The sequence below is a fragment of the Bubalus bubalis genome, chromosome 2, assembly GCF_019923935.1.
Source record: "Bubalus bubalis isolate 160015118507 breed Murrah chromosome 2, NDDB_SH_1, whole genome shotgun sequence".
Lineage (NCBI taxonomy): Eukaryota > Metazoa > Chordata > Mammalia > Artiodactyla > Bovidae > Bubalus > Bubalus bubalis.
In genome coordinates, this window is record NC_059158.1 from 177,443,992 (window position 1) to 177,464,502 (window position 20,511).

The 20,511-nt window shown below is 42.9% G+C and overlaps 1 protein-coding gene across 1 annotated transcript in view; it reads left to right on the top strand.

Moving 5' to 3' along the window:
- Positions 1-20,275, top strand: part of EYA3 (EYA transcriptional coactivator and phosphatase 3) — a gene marked incomplete in the record, with an annotated part of 89,910 nt that extends 69,635 nt beyond the window's left edge. The window contains 7 exon segments of the mRNA XM_045164637.1: positions 436-494; positions 2,790-2,950; positions 5,023-5,137; positions 6,114-6,235; positions 11,873-11,973; positions 12,999-13,024; positions 16,624-20,275. Coding sequence (XP_045020572.1) covers positions 436-494; positions 2,790-2,950; positions 5,023-5,137; positions 6,114-6,235; positions 11,873-11,973; positions 12,999-13,024; positions 16,624-16,732 — 693 coding nt within the window.
- Positions 20,276-20,511: the final 236 nt, after the last annotated feature.

A 20,511-nucleotide genomic window follows, 5' to 3' on the forward strand; every position in this document is an offset into this window, starting at 1 on the left:
TGCAAAAACTTACTGAGTACATGCTACATAAGGGCACTGGACTAGACTGGAGGGTTCAAAAGGAGATGTAAGATATGGTTGTGCCATAAGAGGCCTACACTGTGATAGAACTTAGTCTAATGTAGGACATAGGCACACCTGACAATGTAAGGGAGCTTGTGCTTATACCCATGGGCTGTGGGGAAAATGAACTATTGAGATAAGAGCAGAACTGCGGGTTGGTATGGCTAAGGAAGATTGCATGAAGACTGAGGAATGTAAATTAGGCCTTTAAAGAAGGTGGACAGCAACGGGGGTGAGACTGATCCTCCACACATAAGAAACCATAAGGTACTTCATCATCCTGCCGTTGTTTGTGGTATTTTTACAATATATCATGGTGATAATAGAACTGCTCTCTGGGATGAAATAATGGGTGGTTTTGTCTTTTAACAGGAGTGTGACCAGGTGCATGTGGAAGATGTGGCTTCTGATGACAATGGCCAAGACTTGAGGTAATAAAAACAATGATATCTTAAACATCAGTATACCTGTTATGCACAAGACACTGACTAGGTTCAGAGGCAAACAAAGGTGATTAAGACATGGCCTAAAAGAGCTCACAGTCTATTAGAGAAGATAGAAACAAAGACAGCTGATGATGGCATGCGGTGAGAGAAGGTGACCGTAGAAAATGTGATGGGATATAGAGTAGAAAGTAATTCCGATGGTTGTGGGGAGCCAGTGGTGCCAACACTGGAGTGGCCTTCTCAACACAGTAGACTTTGAGTATAATCTTAGAGATTGGGGAGCATGATGGAATGAGACAAAAGCATTCCAAAGTAAAGGATATACTTGTTTCTCTTTGGCCAGATTTTCAGTCAAGAAAAGTGTGCTTCCAGATTGGTTAGTCTTAGATAGAAATAAGCATCAGGTAATTTCACCAAGGAAGTTATATGGTAGGGGTCTGGTGGTGTCAAATGACCGTATGGAAGACAATTTTAAACATTAATATCACAGTGAACACTAAACCAGGGAGGTCTCAGTGGCAAAATGCTTGCTCAGTCCCCTCCTGTCTCTCTTGGCTACAGTCTTCTAGCCCAGCAGTCTTAGCTAAGAATAATCCAAAAATTTGTCTCCCTTATATCTAAAGACTTTTAGAAAAAAAAAAAAATTGTCACATCTTTTCATGTTAATTTATTTTATTAATGTTTATCCCTTTCCATAGGCAAAAAGTTTTTCCATGTGTCTACCCTAAAATTGTTTCCTCTGTGCATTCTCAACTCTAGAGCAGATCTGGACACATCACTTAGCAAGGACACAAACAGCCCTGCGGCGCTGAGGAGGAGGAGAGGTTTCCCTTCAGGAGCAGCATCCAGCCGTGCATGTTGTGTCTTGCACAGCTGTGAAGGGCACCATTCTTAAGAGATTTTACTTACTTTAGGAAAAAGCTTGGTCTGAAGCAGTTTACAATCCACTCTGAGTTCTAGTGCTCTTTTGTTTCTCGTATACATATGTCTGGGCTTCCCTGGTAGCTCAGACGGTAAAGAATCTACCCACAATGTGGGAGACCCTGGTTCGATCCCTGGGTGGGGAAGATCCACTAGAGAAGGGAATGGTAGCCCACTCCGGTATTCTTGCCTGGAGAATTCCATAGACAGAGGAGCCTGGTGGGCTACAGTGCATGGGGGTCACAGAGTCAGATAACGACTGAGCAACTAAGCACAGCACATACATATGGCTAACTAGTAATGGCCTATCTTTTTATTGGCAGCTTTTCCTTAAATATAGAATCTCACACTTATGGAATTCTGTTTTGATTTTTGAACCAAGTTGTCCCTAATTCCATCAGTCATTTTTAAATCTTGACTTAGGAAGTAGTCATCCTGCCCAGGCTGTTTAACTGTAACACTTGTCTATTGCTGTGTAACAAATTACTCCCAAGCCTGGTAGTTTAAAGCAATTACCATTTATCATCTCAATGTTTCTGTAGTTTGGGAACTTGAAAGTAACTTAGCTGGGTAGTTCTGAATCAGGGTCTTTGAGATTAAAATCAGGATAGCTGGAGCTAAAATCATCTGAAGGTTTGAGTGGAGCCAAGGACCTGCTTCCAACCTATTGTGTGTGGCTCATAGCAGGAGGCCTCAGGCCTCACTGTGTCCCTTCATGTAGCAGCTTGAGTGTTCTCACGTGACAGCTGACACTTAGAGCAAGCCCTATAAGAGAAGTCTGGTCTCTAAAGCCTGACACCATCAGTTCCACCACATTCTGTTTGTGTTCAAATATAGTCTGTACCCGAAGGGAGTGGAGTTAGAAGAGAGGAATAGTGGCCCATGAACTTAACGAGTCGACAGATCCCTGAAGGAGAACATTCCCATTTTCTTACTGTTATTAGAACTTGGGGTTCATTCCTCCCATTATTTTTTCACATTTCTCCTTTTTACATAGTTGCAATCATATCGTGGGTGTGTACAAAAAATTTTATATTCTGAAGGCTTTTTTTCACTGTAAGATGTCATCTATCATTAGTGAAAGGATGGTCTATCTGAAGCCAGCCTCTAGGGGATGCTGACGCTCAAATTGTTCCTGCCCCTCTTGCTCTCCCTCTCCATCCTTTCTCTGATAGAACTAACAGGGGTGAGATGACAGACCGATGGAAGATAGCCTCTGACATACAGAGATTAAGGAAGAAGAGTCTCACGGCTTTGATGTCAGATGCCTGTGGAGTAGGACAGAGAATTTCAGGTGGCCTTCAGCTGAAAACTCGGTGCAGTATAGATTTTCATTTTCATCATCCTCTCTCTCTGCAGCAACTACAGTTTCTCGACAGATGGTTTCAGCGGCTCGGGAGGCAGTGGCAGCCATGGTTCGTCTGTGGGCGTCCAGGGAGGTGTGGACTGGATGAGGAAATTGGCTTTCCGTTACCGAAAAGTGAGAGAAATCTATGATAAGCATAAAAGCAACGTGGGTGGTAAGTGTGGCATATAACCAGCCAATTTCCTCTTTTGCTCTGATTTCCTGTTTTCCTTTCTGGGGTTTACCTTAGAGCTCCTGGGTTATGAATTTGTGGCACAGGGACATTTTAACTCTGTTTTAAAAATGGGGTTGATTGAAACCCTTTGGGGAGGAAGCTCTGCATTCCTCATGGACTCTCCTTAGCATAACTTCACCAAGTTCTCTTGTTCTTTTTAGACAGCTTTCCTTTTTAAAGGAAATGTGTTCCATAGATCATGTTTAATGGCATGTGTTTTTTCTGGACTCACAGCTACTGTCAGTAATATTGAAGAGGTTGCCATATTTTTGGACAGATTTATCTAGCCATCAGGACAAGTCAGGTAGAATTAGCGACCAGGTTTATAGTGGATGGAAAACTAGGTCCAGCTTGATAGGTTGGCAGTATCCATCCATGCAGTGTGATTTGAAGGACCTTGGACTTCTTTCTGCCCAGCTATGTCTCACATATCAGGTGCCATTATGCCTAAAATTCATATATTTGGAATTAATTAGCCATAGATTGTTTGGATGAGAAGAGACATTAGTAAAGAACTAATCTAAATCCTTCATTTTGCATTTGAGAAAACTGATGGTCCATCATGAGGATCACAAAGGCGGGACATGTAGCAAGTTAGTGACCATACCACAACTGGACTTTTGGTCCAGAGCACTTTACATTCATACAGACCCCTCTTTAGTGACATGCCCTTGTGAGAAAATATTGAAAACTCTGAACCATCACCCTCAAACACCTGCATCCACACAGAACGTTGCGTGAAGTTTCAGGGATTCCCTGGACTACCTAGAAATATATGACCCTGGGTCAAGAGAGGCCCCAGTACTTTTTATTTTGGCAATCAGGTCATTTTGTTTTTTCTCTCTCACAGATATTAGCCTTTCTTTTATTAGTTTTCATATACAACCTCTGTGTCTGGTCCATTTTCTGCCCAGTGAGTGTCTCGACCTGGTTTCCTGAAGAAAGGGCTTTATAACCCTCTGTGAGAATCCTTGGAGCCTACCCTGGGAAACATATTAAAAGTAATATCCACCTGTATTTTTTTTTAAGTGAATTAACAAAAGTGCTACATTATAGTAGTTAAACCTGTGACATAGGCTTGCTTGTGTATGTCATACATGACATATATTTGTTTGGTTTTTGTTTTATCAGAAATGTTGAGAGTCATCAAATTGCAGGCTTACATTATGAAACCATCTGTCTGAAAATAAATTATAAACAGTTACACTAGATTTCTGTTTTTATGGCATACTGGTAGTAGAATTTCTTTTTACCTTCACTGTAGAAAATTAGGGCCAGATTTATTATTTGAATATACTAACTCAAGCATCTGATAACATGTTCCAATCAGATGAACTCTTTTTTGTTTTGTGTTTAGTTATCTGATCTTAAAGCAGTGCTTCAGTCTCTCATCAGCTGAAGTTGTTTCAGAAGTAAGTACAGTACAGATGATCAGAATTTGGTGATTCAACCTGGAATCTCAGGTTGATGTGTTCTGAAGAAGGTGAAAGCACCATCATCGCCTTGGGAGCAGCGTATGTCAGTGGGAAGATTTCTGAGACCAAAAGACATCAATTGCTCTGTATTCTTAGGCAGCCTCCTTTCCTCCCTGAGCTTTGTTTTCTTTAGAAAGAGACTGAAAATGCCATGGGCTTTTCCATCTGTAATTGTTCCCCCTTTTTTTGGTTCTTGATGTCACGTCTATACCAGTGCTACTCAAAGTATGGTCCACCAGTCTACAGATGATGTTACTGGTTGGTTAATGAAAGAACGAGCTTGAGCCAGATCCTAATCACACTGTTTCTCTCAGCTGATTTTGTTGTGGTTATGCCACACCAAGCGAAAAACTCTGGTGGAAAGAGTCAAAAAGGCATGTTGAGTAGGCTACTCCAGGGCCTTATCAAGGAGAGAGAGGTGTTAGCTCAGTAGATACTTCAGTAACACACTATTTCCAAATTGAATTTAGAAGTTGCTTTCTCGATGCCAGCATGGATCTTGTCAAATGATGACTGTGTCTTCTTTTATTCCCAAAGGGCTCCTCAGTCCCCAGAGAAAGGAAGCACTGCAGAGACTAAGAGCAGAAATTGAAGTTTTAACAGATTCCTGGTTAGGAACTGCCTTGAAGTCTTTACTTCTCATCCAGTCCAGGTATGGAAATGCTTTTTCTAGGTCTTATCCTCTCAGAGAGATTCTTTCTCCCACCCTGGTCCAGGATAAGGCCGTTCCCGAAAACAGGCTGTGGGGAAGGGTGAGAGGAGTTCAGTGATGCAGGCAAGGATTCACAGATGGGAGGCAAGGCCATTTTACTCTATCAGCATGCCTTAGAGTTTTGAGCATCTTTTTCTTTTCTCTTACTTTTTGCTCACAAAATTATACTCAGTAACCCAGAGTGTCCAGCACTGGAGGTGGATGCACCTGATAAGATCGAAGAATACATGGAGGAGACTTTACAAATACCCTGAATACAGGAAGCTCCAAAGAAATGTAGCACAGCCTACTCAGGAAGGCAGGATTCAAAAGAAAAAGGGTACATTAAGCAGATTAAGGAGATTTGAGCTCAAAGCTTAGAATGGGAAATAAAAACATAGCCTTATTCGTCCCTCCTTCAAAGCAAGAATTCCAGACGAACAGCCTAGTAGAGTAAACAGAAACTGACTCCCACGGATGGATATCTGTGAAGGGAAAAGACTTGTGAAAAGAATGTATATTCTGACCTGTGTGTCGCCGTTGTGTGACGAGAGAGAGGACTGAAGTCGCATCTCCTTTAAGGGCTGAGTTGCGTTGAGATGAGGTGCTGCTGCAGCTGAAGCCTTGCCGTGTTTCTTGTAGTGTGGTGTCAGTGCCGTGGGCTCGTGGGGTTTGCCAGCAGTGCAGTGAGCTAGAATGCAAATGAGGGGAGAGCAGGGGGCTGTTCTGTGTCCACCACAGAATCTCTGCCTTTTAATTTGGAAGATGAGTAAACCTGAGCTGGAGCAGGAGCTGAGCGTTGGCGCTGAGCAGATGGCCACACCAGGAGCTTTGAGGTTCATTTTACACAAGTAGATCCTGCAGAGAAGACTCATTTGAGTTCTTGTTCCCAGGTTGGTTTGATTTCACTTTTTTATTGTCTTTTTCTCCCTTGCAGAAAGAATTGTGTAAATGTTCTGATCACTACAACCCAACTGGTTCCAGCTCTGGCCAAGGTTCTCCTATATGGGCTAGGAGAAATATTTCCTATTGAAAACATCTACAGTGCTACCAAAATTGGTACGGTGTCAATTCTGTTTCTTGTGACAGGCCTTACAGTAATACTTGCTACTTAGGATGCTCTTATTATTTACCAGTCCTGCTGTTAGACACTTTACATATGGGTATATCTATAATCCTCTGCTTTCTTCTGACATTACTAATGAGGCAGTTCAGGTTGACTCAGGACTTCACAGCTTCACAGGATTCAAATCCAAGTCTATCAGACTTAAAATGTATTGTGCTCTTTTCTTTTCCATTTGAAAGAACATAATACCTAGTTTAGAAATCTACTTGTGCCTCATTTCAGATTTATCTTTCATAGAGCGCTGCAGTATAGTATAATCAAAAAAACACCAGATTAAAAATCAAGGACTAAGCTCTGTACTTTAAAATGATTAAATCCCTCACACCTGTTAGGACGGTTGCTATCAAAAAAACAAGCAGAAAATAATGTGGCAAGAATGTGGAAAATTTGGAACCCGTGTGCACTTGTGGTGGGATTGTAAAATGGTGCAACTGCTGTGGAAAACAGTATGGCTGTTGCACAGAAATTAAAAACAGAACTGTCAGGTGATCCAGCAGTCCCACTGCTGGGTATATAGCCAAAAGAATCCAAAGCAGATCCCAAAGAAATATTTGCAAACCTGTGTTCATAGTAACATTATTCTCAAAAGCCCCAAGGTGGAAGCAACCCCAAATGTCCATCAAATGAATGGATAAATGAAAGGTGGTATATACATACAGTGGGATAGTAGCCAATCTCAAAAGGGAAGGAAATCCTGTCATATGGGTATGTATGAACCCTGAAGACATTATGCTAATAAGTCAATCACAAAAAGATAAATACTGTATATTTCCACTTATAGATAAGGTTCCTAGAGTAGTTCAATTCATAGAAACAGAAAGTAGAATGGTGGTTAACAGAAGCTTGGGGAAAGGGAAAATAGGGAGTTGTTGCTTGGTGGGTATAGAATTTTAATTTTGTAAAATGAAAAGTTCTGGAGAACTGTCACTCAACAATGTGAGTATGCTTATTATTACTGAAAAATACATTTTTAAATGGTTAGAAAAAGAAAAAAAAAACTGAGGACCAGGATAGAGTCCTAATTCCCGTTTATTAGCTCTTCGGGAAATTACTATATCTCCTGAGCCTCAGTTTCCTCATGTAAGATGAGAAACTACGAGAGAGGTTTTGAAAATCAAACCAGACTGTGTATGAGAAGGTATTTTTTATCCGCTAAAAATGTATTCAGTACTAAGTATATGAAATAGTAAGTACTTGATAAGTATGTGCTGAATTGATAAAACTAATTGGTACCAGGTTTGTATAAAACCAACTTGTTCTGCTGAGAAGGCAGCGCACTCTAATCATATGTGCTGTACAAGGTCCAATGACAACCGTCTCCTGCCCCCTGCAGACGCTTTAGTCTGTGTCTACAGTTCCTGCTTCCCTGTCGCAGCAGAGGAGACAGCTCTAGTGTGAAGGTGAACTCTAGGTATCCACTAGATTAAAAGGTGTCAGGCATTGCCAGGGCACTAGGAATATAGCCGTGACAGAATCCTCTGTCCTCATGGGACTTACCCTCAGTCAGTGGTGCTAGGATAATTGGTTTTCTGTATGGGGGGAAAAAGCAGAATTGGATTTCTTCTTTATGCTATTTGCAAAACTAAAATTCCAGGTGGATAAAAAATGTAACATGAAAAGCAAAATTTGCAATTTTGAAGAGAAATATAAAACTATCTGTATGACCTTGAGGTAGGGAGGGATTTCATTTAAGAGACCCAAAAAATAGTGTTAAAAAAAAAACAAAAAAAACAGAAAAAAAACAATCATTTTGGTTGCATGGAACTTTTATATACAGTGAAAGATGACATAAAGTGACAAGCCAAGTCACAGACTGAGAGAAGATATTTGTAATACATGTAGTTGTTAATTAGTAAAGAACTCCTGCAAATCAATAAGCAACGTAATTAAAAAAAAAAAAAAGTAGGCGTAAACCTTGGAACAGCCAATTTGCAGAAAAGGAAACCCAAATTGTTAGTAAATGCATATGAGAGGTTTTTTGACCTCATCGATTAAGGATCTGCAAGTTAAGAAAATGCAAATTAAAATATGATACATAGCCCATTTACTAGGTTGACAAAAACTACTTTGAGGGTCTTGGACTACAGCCACATACTGAATTCGCCCACTGCCTGTTTTTGTAAAGTTTTATTGAAACAGAAGCCGTGCCTGATTATTTCCATAGCTGCTTTCACAGGACAACAGAGATCATATGACCTGCAAAGCCTAAAATATGCCAGCTCCTTCCCTTGAGTAATTCTCATTTGCAAAAGGAGGTACATGTAAGGACTTTTTTTTATGCAGTCTTATTCATAGTAAAAGATAATGAGAAACAGCAGGTGAACCTGTCTGTGAACAGAAAATAGACATGAAACAATGGAATACTATAAAGCACTCATAAGTAAGTGAACTAAAGCTATATATATCCCTAAAGATTAGTATTAAAAAGTGTTGAACACAAAAAAACGCATTGCAAATAGTATGTACAGTATGCAAAATTTACATAAAAGTAAAAAAAATTCAAAATAATAACCATACACTGTTTATAGATATGTAGAGAAAGGAGGAGAAAGAATAGCATCAAGTAAGTAGGCATACATCAAAAATTTCAAATTGTATGATCTCATTCGTATTTCTTTACATATATAATTCTTTTTACTTTTGGCTGTGCTGGGTCGTGGTTGCTGCGTGGGCTTTGCTCCGGCTGCGGCCAGCACATCTCCTCTGTAGTTGCGGTGCTGTGGCTCCTCATTGCAGTGACTTCTCTTGGTGCGGAGCACAGGCTCTGGAACATGGCCTCAATAGTTGTGGCGCGCAGGCTTAGTTGCTTTGCAGCATGTGGGATCTTCCCAAACAGGGATTGAACCCATGTCTCCTGCATTGGCAGGCAGATTCTTTACCACTGATCCACCAGGGAAACCCTCATTCTTATATATATTTTTTTATCTAAAGCAACTCTATAGTGTTAAGGTTTGACAAAGCTGTGTTGGTGGTAGATGTACAGGCATTTGTTTTTATTGTTCTTTTTTTGTGTGTTGAATTACTTCATTTACAAGGGATTTGATAGGGGAGATGCATCTGAAACCTCCCCTTCAGAGTTTGCTGCTGCCACTGCTTTACTGTGCATTTTGTAAGAACTCTGATCATTCACTTAGGTTCCCACACCTGAAAGGGAGATTTCTGTGGTGCTTGATTCTGCTTCCTGGCACTCAGAGGCTCATCAAACTAATGGACATGACTTTATTCCTTCTGACAATAAGTGTGCTTATTTGGTGATTTTCTCATTTCATCCAGAGCTCATTAGCTGAGCTCCAGTGGTACCTGGCACCATGGTAACCACAGTAAGAGGCTTGAGGCTTTCCTTCACAGAGCTGTAAGATGAGAGTGGGCAGAGGAAATGTTTGTTCAGTTCCTCTGAAATTATTTCAGAATTGCAGTTCTCTGCATGGCCACTCTGTGATCTGGACATTAAAGAGAATTCTCAAGATCATTTCTGAAAATGTCAACAGTATTTCTAATAGAGGAAGCCCAGGAACTTAAATCTCCACAGGCCTGGGCATCTTGCAGTTACAGCCATAGTCTATTGCTTGACATTTGGTGAGCTTACCACTCATTGGTCTCATCCTCCCCAACAGGAAAGCTCATCTCTAGGATTGTTTTGAAAGTATAAAATGAAAGTGTATTTACCAACTATGTTGGAATTATTTTTTCAAATGGCTACTACTTTACTCTGAGTTGTTAATAGCTCATTCTTAATCCTTTTAGAGGAGACATTCCTAATTGTATTTCTTCCTTGATCATTGCAGGCCAGGACAATGAAAACATCTCAGTGTCTCCGACTTCTAAATATAAGACTTTCCCTTTGTTAGGTCTTAGGAGAAATTTCTAAAATTCTACTGATTTAGGATCCTACTAAAAGTTTTTTCTCTAAATCATAAATTTGACTGTGGCTCTAGCAGAGGTTGGATTAGGTAGTAAGGACATAATGGTTGGAGTGGGATTAGACACACAACTTTTAACACTTAATAAGAACATATATTAACTCATTATTAGTTGAATTATTTAATGCTTAAATTGGGGCTGAAGATCTGGACTAGTGTCATCCCCTGAATCATTTGTGAAATTAATATGTATTTACTCAGCAAACATGGTTTGAATGCTTGATATCAGTGTAAGGCGTGACAATGCTGTTGTAAAGTGGGAACGTTGAAAAGGACCTAAGTGCATCTAAACCGAGCCTTGTATTGAGTGGGAGGTTGAAGCCCCTTGTATTAAGAGTGCGCGAGAGTCTGGTCCAGGTTTGAGGTGCCACCTGAGCTAGGCTTGTCACAGACTTGCAGTTGCTCAGCTGTACCACCCAGGATTTCTGAGTATGGGTGTAAGGTTCTTGTTACTTATGTTTTAGTCATCTGAGATTTGTGTATTTCCTGTAGTTGTATATTTTATTACAACAGTTTTCCAGCAGATGGCATTCAAGTGCCTTGAGGAGGAGGCACCTTTTTCTTATTCACACAGGAGCCCTGATGTTAAGTCACTTGAATCGGGAAGGACAAGAAGGTTAATGGAGCAGAATAAAAAAAGGAAGCAGAGTTAGGGCCTTACTTAAGTGAAGAATATGGCAGAAATAGAAATAAAGCCTAAGAGATGGTGAAGGAAGAGCAAGAGAAATAATTTTATTTACTTGTGCAAATAGTGTCTTTGCCATAAGCAGTGTCATGTGTGAGTGTTTAGATGTTGGTTCCAGGTGGGATTTGAGCTCTGATACATTACTGTGTTTCCAAGAACTGTCTTCAGTGGTTTTAAATCACCCGTAAAATCACCCGTTTCCCAAGGTGACTAAAAGTGATACAGGGTCTCAGTTGTAGTTACACAGTATGAGGGAGGGAATTCCAGCTGTGACAAACGTCGCTGCCATATTCACGGCCATATTCATCGATACTCTGGCTCCTCCCCTCCTGAGAGACAGAAGGCCCACGCCTAGAACTGTTTCTCTCGGAAATGGAGGGTTGGAAGGAAATGCCTGTTTGTCCCATTACTCAACAGGAATCAGGGACTTCCTCATCTTTTTCTTTCACTAATGGTGTCCCCTCAAAAATCATCCTTTCTTCGTGGCACAGTGACCAGAGCCTAGACTTAGAGTCAGAGGCTCAGAGTCTAGCTACTGGCTTGTTTGTAATCTGGGGCAAGTTGGGTGTATTTCCATCTACTGAAATAGAGGATGGATCTCATCTCACCAGATTATCTTAAGCGGAAGAATTACTTGAAAACTGCTCTGTATGCCGTGAAGTCCAGGAGCTGTGGAAGAGGGGGGAAGTGTGCACAGCTCTCACCCTGTGTTTATAGAAACCCCCACGCTCAGATCTTCGGGACTTCACCCTCACTGCTAAAGTGAGAACCTAGAGAGCCAGTGCCTAAAAAGTCTGTGGTGTGAATGGAACAATTGCACACTCTTTGGGCAGAGGGCCTGCTGGGTCTCTAGCTGCCACCCTGATTTTGTCTAAGCACAGGCAGGTGAACCTAGCAGCATCCCTTTTCTTTGATATTGAAAAAAAGAAGGAATGTCTTAAGAGCAAATGTCTTTTTCTTATCAGGTAAGGAGAGCTGCTTCGAGAGAATTGTGTCGAGGTTTGGAAAAAAAGTCACATATGTAGTGATTGGAGATGGACGAGATGAAGAAATTGCAGCCAAACAGGTAACCATGGCAAAAAACATAGTCTATATGCGAATACATTGAGCAGTTAGGAGAATCCTAAAACTTGGAAATTATACAATCTATTGTGCACTTACACTGTTTTCCCTTCCTCTCCCATTTTATCTTTATTTTTAAAAAAATTTATTTGGCTGTGCTGGGTCTTAGTTGCAACATACAGGGTCTTTTAGTTGTGGCGTGCAGACTCTTATTTGTGGCTTGTGGGATTTAGTTCCCCGACCAGGGGTTGAACCCAGGCCCCTGCATTGGGAGCATGGAGTTTTAGCCACGGAACCACAGGGAAGTCCCCATTTTTATTTTATCAGAAAAAGCAAAAGGGTCATTTTTCCCTGCTCCGTGCAGTTTTCCCTGTAAGTTATTAGATCCTCCCCTTCTCTCTCCTCCCTGCCATGCTAAAAATCTTAAAATCTTTGAGCCCTCCTACAAGGAGCCCACATGATTAAACCTGATGTGGGCCTCATCTTCATCTTACAGGGCAATGCTTTCTCAAGAGGGTGAGACTCCACTACCAAAAAGACCAATCATTCAGTCTTTCCTAGGCTTTGGATTCTCAAAAAACCAGTGCGATCAACTGGGAGTTGTTTAGAGAAAGTCCTGCCTGCTCCTGAGCCCTGGAAAAATTATCCCGATGTTAACCTCCTGGCTAAGCAGTCCCAACTCCAGGTCATCCCTTTTTAATACAGGGAACAGCAGATGAAAAAGTCTTGGCTATGAAGACTCGTTCATGTCTCATTGCATCCATTTAATAGCTCTGTAACTTTGGACAGTTGACTTACTCTCTTTGAGAGTTTTCAGCTGCTAAATGGACCTACAGAAGTTCTTTCCCTCTCTACCTCAGTTTTCTTCCAGCAGTTTCTTAGACATGGAGGCACTGGGTTGCCAGCTAGAACCATTTGCCCTGAGTTTTTTCCATCTAGTTAACACACAAACCTTCAGCAGCTGTTAATGAACTACGTTTGATAGTCAGTGGCATTATTACCTAATTATGTTTTCATTTGCCACTCTAGGTAGCAATTCAAGGACTTTCTTCAAGGTTTGTTTTTGGTTTTTTTTTTCATATGTTATCTCCAAAACTTTAATTTTAAAGTGCTTGTTGCCCTCTGGGGAAGTCACTAGTGGATGTAGGCGCTGCTGCTGCTTGGTCTAAAGAAGGGAGTGGGGAAGATAACAACTCAAGTGTTCTCAGACTTCATGTCTCCAAGTAGATGCCATAGACTATAGCCATTGGAAAATGTCTTAGAGCTCCATCCAGGTCAGTCTCCTCCCTGTCAGGGATCTTTTCTGCAGCCTCTTTGCCAGAAGACTTTCTGTCAAGTCCTTGCTTGAGTATACCTAAGGATGAGGAAACTGCTTCTCAGGTATCCTGTTCCACTGTGGAGTCGTTCAGGTTCTTAGAATGTTCCTCCTTCCATTGAGCTTAACATTTCTCCTTTGCTTCCTGGTCTTAATCTTGCACTGCTGAGCACAAGTCTTCTTCCTCGTTTTTTTCTTTTTCTCCTTTTTTGGCTGTGATGGGTGTTTTTGTTGAAGTGTGCAAGGGCTTCTCTGTAGTTGCGATACTCAGGCTTCTCTTAATTGCTGAGCACAGGCTCTAGAGGGTGCAGGCTTTAGTAATTGCAGTATTTGGGATCTTAGTTCCCTCACCAGGGATCACATTGGAAGGTAGATTCTTAACCACTGGACACCAGGGAAGCCCTCCTCTTCTGTATATTAAAGACCTTTTAAAATATTATATGTGAGCAGTAGGCTTGAAAAAGCACTGAGCTCCATGCCAAAAGAACTGTGTTCTCGGGACTTTCAATATTCCAGGTAACTTGCAACCAGTCTGAACAAGATGATTGGTAAAGCTAACCTCCATCGACTTTATCAGAGAAGGCAATGGCACCCCACTCCAATACTCTTGCTTGGAAAATCCCATGGACGGAGGAGCCTCTTAGGCTGCAGTCCATGGGGTCGCTAAGAATCGGACACGACTGAGCGACTTCACTTTCACTTTTCACTTTCATGCATTGGAGAAGGAAATGGCAACCCACTCCAGTATTCTTGCCTGGAGAATCCCAGGGACGGGGGAGCCTGGTGGGCTGTCGTCTATGGGGTCGCACAGAGTCGGACACGACTGAAGTGACTTAGCATAGCATCGACTTTATAGAACATGTTTTCCACCACTCACATTTTTCAAAGCTTTTCTTTAAAATGTGGCTTCCAGAATGGCACACAGTATTCTGTACATGACTGATCACCTAAGATAGTGGGATTATTATTTCCTTTTTTTTAATATAAATTTATTTATTTTAATTAGAGGCTAATTACTTTTCAGTATTGAATTGGTTTTGCCATACATCAACATGAATCCACCATGGGTGTACACGTGTTCCCCATCCTGAACCCCCCCTCCCACTTCCTGCCCCGTACCATCCCTCTGGGTCATCCCACTGCACCAGCCCCAAGCATCCTGTATCAAGCATTGAACCTGGACTATTTCCTTGATCTCTATGTTGTGCATCTTGGTCATGAATAAGATTTGGGCCTGCAGCTCTGCACCTAATAGAAAATAGACTACTTGTAAGAAAATGTTCAGTTCAGTTCAGTCGTTCAGTCATGTCTGATTCTTTGCGACCCCATGAATGGCAACACACCAGGCCTCCCTGTCCATCACCAACTTCCGGAGTCCACCCAAACCCATGTCCATTGAGTCAGTGATGCCATCCAACCATATCATCCTCTGTCATCCCCTTCTCCTCCAGCCCTCAATCTTTCCCAGCATCAGGGTCTTTTCAGATGAGTCAGCTCTTTGCATCAGGTGGCCAAAGTATTGGAGTTTCAGCTTCAACATCAGTCTTTCCAATGAACACCCAGGACTGATCTCCTTTAGGATGGACTGGTTGGATCTCCTTGCAGTCCAAGGGACTCTCAAGAGTCTTCTCCAACACCACAGTTCAAAAGCATCAATTCTTCGGCACTTAGCTTTCTTCACAGTCCAACTCTCACATCCATACATGACCACTGGAAAAACCATAGCCTTGACTAGACAGACCTTTGTTGGCAAAGTAATGTCTCTGCTTTTGAATATGCTATCTAGGTTGGTCATAACTTTCCTTCCAAGGAGTAAGCATCTTTTAATTTCATGGCTGCAGTCGCCATCTGCAGTGATTTTGGAGCCTAGAAAATTAAAGTCAGCCACTGTTTCCACTTTTTTCCCATCTATTTGCCATGAAGTGATGGGACTGGATGCCATGATCTTAGTTTTCTGAATGTTGAGTTTTGAGCCAACTTTTTCACTCTCTTCTTTCACTTTCATCAAGAGGCTCTTTAGTTCTTCTTCACTTTCTGCCATAAGGATGGTGTCATCTGCATATCTGAGGTTATTGATATTTCTCCTAGTAGTCTTGATTCCAGCTTATGCTTGCTCAAGCCCAGCGTTTCTCATGATGTACTCTGCATATAAGTTAAATAAGCAGGGTGACAATATACAGCCTTGACGTACTCCTTTTCCTATTTGGAACCAGTCTGTTATTCCACGTCCAGTTCTAACCGTTGCTTCCTGACCTGCATACAGGTTTCTCAAGAGGCAGGTCAGGTGGTCTGGTATTCCCACTCTTTCAGAATTTTCCAGTTTATTGTGATCCACACAGTCAAAGGCTTTGGCATAGTCAATAAAGCAGAAATAGATGTTTTTCCATAACTTTCTTTTTCGATGATCCAGCGGATGTTGGCAATTTGATCTCTGGTTCCTCTGCCTTTTCTAAAACCAGCTTGAACATCTGGAAGTTCACGGTTCACGTATTGCTGAAGCCTGGGCTTGGAGAATTTTGAGCATTACTTTACTAGCGTGTGAGATGAGTGCAATTGTGCGTTAGTTTGAGCATTCTTTGGCATTGCCTGTCTTTGGGATTGGAATGAAAACTGACCTTTTCCAGTCCTGTGGCCACTGCTGAGTTTTCCAAATTTCCTGGCATATTGAGTGCAACACTTTCACAGCATCATCTTTCAGGATTTGAAATAGCTCAACTGGAATTCCATCACCTCCACTAGCTTTGTTCATAATGATGCTTCCTTCCTAAGGCCCACTTGACTTCACATTCCAGGATATATGTGAAAATGTAATATTATAAAATAATATTATATTAATACTGATTTCTTACATGGGTCATCTTATTTGATCTGAGTGTCCTACATAGTAGCTAACAAGTATATCTCAAAGCACAGGGTTACCACTGAAACCTAATTAAAATCGCTCACATATGTAAGTGTATACAAAGTCCCTGTGTACATGCTCAGTCGCTCACTCATGTCCAACTCTGCAAGCCATGGACTGCATGCAGCCCACCAGACTCCTCTGCCCATGGAATTTTCCAAGTAAGAATACTGGAGTGGGTTGCCATTTCTTACTCCAGAGGATCTTCCCGACAAACCCATGTCTCCTACATTGGCAGGTGGATTCCTGACCACTGCGCCACATGGGAAGTACAAAGTCCTTATACATATTTGATCAGTATAATGATCTTACAATGTAGGTAGTAGTAGAGAGGGTTCCAAGTACTTTGGGGAGAGGTCTATGGAGGAAGGGGTGTGGATGAATATGAGCTCCCGGAAGAAGTTGAGTTAACCAGTTACCCCTGCTCCCCCTTCCAGCACAACATGCCCTTCTGGAGGATCACAAACCACGGAGACCTGGTGTCCCTCCACCAGGCTTTGGAGCTTGATTTTCTCTAAAAACTGGAATGATGAGCCTTCCCCATGAGCTCCTTTTCACTCCTTGAAGGGAGCCAGAGACCGGAACCAACTGGGAATTCTCTCTCTCTTTCTCCATGGAATGCTGGCGAGAACACAATCAAAACCAACAGCTGCAAGAGATGAAGCTGATTTTTGCTGTGCGTGAGCTGCAGCCCCGTGTTCATCCTCGCACAGGAGCGGGAGATGGTTGCATTGAGAGAACAATAGACTCACCGCAGCTACAGTGCTTTTAATTCTTCTGGGTTTTTTTTTGTTTGTTTGTTTTATTTTGTTTCAAAAAAATGAAGAAAAAGAAAAGGAAATCCTTGGGGCAGAGTTGTACTCTGCGTCCATGACCAGATTGAGAACTGCTATTAACTTGTGGTGATAGGATAAACACAGCAGACTTTTGTAACATCTCTTGCAGTCTTTGTAATCTCCTTAGCTGTAGAACATACTCCCAGTGAATGTATATGTTATTTTTATAGGTAAGGGTCTGGTCTCTCTGAAGCAGATTCCCCTCCCCCTTTCTTTTTCTAGCAAGAAAGGGGTGTGTAAAGTTTCCTTGGAAAATCGTAACTGAAATATCTGAGATACCTCTCTCTGACAGTAGCACCTCCTTAGCTGCTCCAGTGGTCTGCTCTCAAGGGTGGGCTCCTTCCCACGCTTCCACCTCCTGGTTGGCTGAACTGTGGGGCCTGGGACACTGATTAATTTTAGACTTTGCTGTTTCCCATCCTAGAAGCCTTAGTCCCCTTACCAGTCCCTCTCCCTTTTTGACCAAATGGCAGAACCCTAGAAACTCTTCTTAGTAAATTTTAAGCCTTCAGCTTGACTCTTCGTCAAAACTAACGAGGGCTTACCTTCAAACTGGAGAGAAGACCTAAGGCTTCTTAGGAATTTCCACTTCTTTGGCCCTTGAAACAGGAAGATTCCAACTTTTCCTCCTGCAAAAAAGCACCCTTCCCCAACAGAGGCCATCCCCACCGGGCCTCCGCCTTCTTAGTCAGCAGTGCCAGGCTAGTCCGCCCTCTGCACCTCATATCCACCCCCACACAGCTCTGGCCTGTCCCCAGGCTTTGGACCCAAGTAGTCAAATCAAGTCTGAGAAGAGGCTCATAACTGCATTTTGGCCAAAACTACTAAGGAATTTGACTTCATGCTCTGAATCCTTTAAGCCCTGTGAGTGGTGTTCTGGGCATGTATTTACCCAGATCTCAGCCTGAAACTGAAGACCAGATGGCTGTGATCAAAGCCCAGTTTTCCTATGGGATCCGCTTCCCACTTCTCAAGTCCCTTTCTAAAATGGGAAACTCGAAAGCCAGAAAGACTCACCTGATTTAAATGAGGTTGTAGATCCCCTACGCCATGCCTGAAAACTCAACCGTGGGCCAAATGCGGGAACACCTCCCAACCTGACCTCTGGGAAGTTGGGTGGGTGCCCAGGCATGAGTCACAGCCTTCAGTCCAGCTGTATTTGTGGATGCCCCACCCTCCACGAGCAGCCTGGACACGTGCTCAGGCCGCATAAACTTCCTTAGAGCTCAGGAAGTTCAGCCTCTCCCCGGTTGCACGGAGAGAGGTGATTCTATAAGCATCTCAGAGAGATGCAGCCTGGATCCCTAGCAGGCGGCGGCCTCGACCAACTACAGCCATCACTGCTTCCACTCATCCACTTGCGGATGCTCCCAGCACAGAAGGGGCCAGATTCCCTCTAATGCCAGATCACCCAGAGAAAGGCTGGTGTACACGTTCCTTCAGAACGAATTGAGAAAGTGCTTCATAACTCAGTTGTAGGGAAGAGGTGTTTGGAGAGGAGCTCAAATCAGTGCTTATCACCAAGCTGCCTCTTTGGGCTGTTTCCTTTGGATGGGGGAGGATATATAGTCTGAGGCGGACCTTCTTGGTCCGAGTTCACCATAGTTGCCCAGATGCTGCTCTGTCTTGCTTGATAATTGATCTTAGCGTGCTCTAGGGTGCGTGGTGGATCTCCACGCCCACCCCATCCTAGCAGTAGAGCTGTTGGCTTCTTGCCCTGCCCATAGGCCACCCGGTTGGTGCCGTGCTTCAGGCTGCTGAGACTGCGAGCAGTCCGCGCATCATGCTCACAAGCACACGCACACACACTCACATACTTTCCTCTGCTTGCCTGCTGGGAGCTCTTTATTCCTAGAGTATGACTTTGGACTCCTTTTTCGATGGCCTTTTCCACTCCTGCTCTGACTGCACAGCTTAGGTCTTTGCAAAAGGAACTTGAAACTGGCTAAGAGAGGTGAGGACGCTCCCTGGGCAGTGCCGTCTTTGCTCTTTTCTGGTTGTTCAGAGGGCAGACAGAAAATGGGAGCTTCCTGGCTCCTCTTTGCCAAAATGAATCGTCCGGGGAACCCAGTGCTCTTCAGTAAACCTGCTTTCCTCCTCCACAGCACAGAGATCTGGAGAGGAAAGCAAGTGGGCAGCGCAGCAAGCTCTTGGAGGCTGAGGTCCAAAGGATACTATGGGTCCTTCTCGTTTAGGGGAAAGCCTTCTACCAGAAAGAGTCCCCACCCGATGAGTCCCTTTCCCAGCTGGGCACCATGGGTTCTGTAAGATGGGTCTGCACGTTTCATGGTGAGAGCTGGGCCATCTGTAGTAAGGGATCTGGAATTGTCAGCCGTGTCCTGGGTCTAAGAGGTGGTTTTCCTTTCGAATGTAAAACTGACTGTGCCTTAGCATCACCCTGTCTGGTGCCCCTGGGGCAGCAGGTGGTGGCCAGGAGAGTGGATGCCTGCTCCAGATCTAGATGCCTAGTGGGGCTTTTATTTGGTTTGGGGTATTTCTGTCTTCTGCTCTGCAACGGGGGGGAGCAAACCTAGTGTCCCAGGAGACTTTGTGCCACAGCTTGTTCGCAGTTTACACAGACTTGTTCGCGTTAAAGCTCCAAGCAGAATCGGATGGGCCAACTCCAGTTGCAGCATATGGAGCTTCTCAGTGTCACTGCCTTGAATGGGTGTCAGTGCCACTGAACCAAGGGGGAGAGGGTTAAGGGGTGGAGCCACACACTCCCTCTCCCTGGGGGAGCGATGGCTGAAACCATGGGGTGGTGAGCTTTGGGCCTTTCTCGCTTTGCTCCTGCAGAAGGGGGCATTAGGAGCCCTCTTAAGCCAAGCTTCTGTTTCTCACCGCTAAATCGGTTTCCCTTTTCATTCAAAAGTTGAAACTCCCCAAATACTCAAGCTGTAGAAGCCAAATCGAAATTCTTAGATTTTGAAATATCTCAACCACAAGACAACATCCAATTCTGGCCCACCTCTGATCAGCAGGCCCTGTCCCTTCCTCTCCCGAGTCAGAGAGCTCTAGCATGCAAGGTTACTTGGCTAGTTCCTAATGCACTGATGGGAGCCATCCCATTAAGGACGACTTCTACTCGAAACATGACCCTCTGGACTTCAGGTGCCTCATTTATCAGGAAAAGGCATTGATTGGATATATTTATGTGACTGCGGGCATTTGTGGCTGTCGAGTCCTTGACCATAATGTTATATGTAATGGGAACTATCTTATAAACTTGAAAAAATAAAGTTTTTATTTTCTATATGGTTTGCTCCTGTGTCTTTTCTGAGTAGGATCAACCCAGTTGCCTAGCTGAGTATGCTCCTGAGTCAGGCTTCAAAAAAATACGCATAGCTCATTAGAAAGATGGCACCCTCTCAATAACTTCATCATTAATTTCCCAAAAAAACAAAAACACTAGCCATTCAGTACAGATAAATGAGAAAATAAATATTTTAAAATAATTTTCAAAGGAAAGTCTCTCTCAATTGTTTCTAA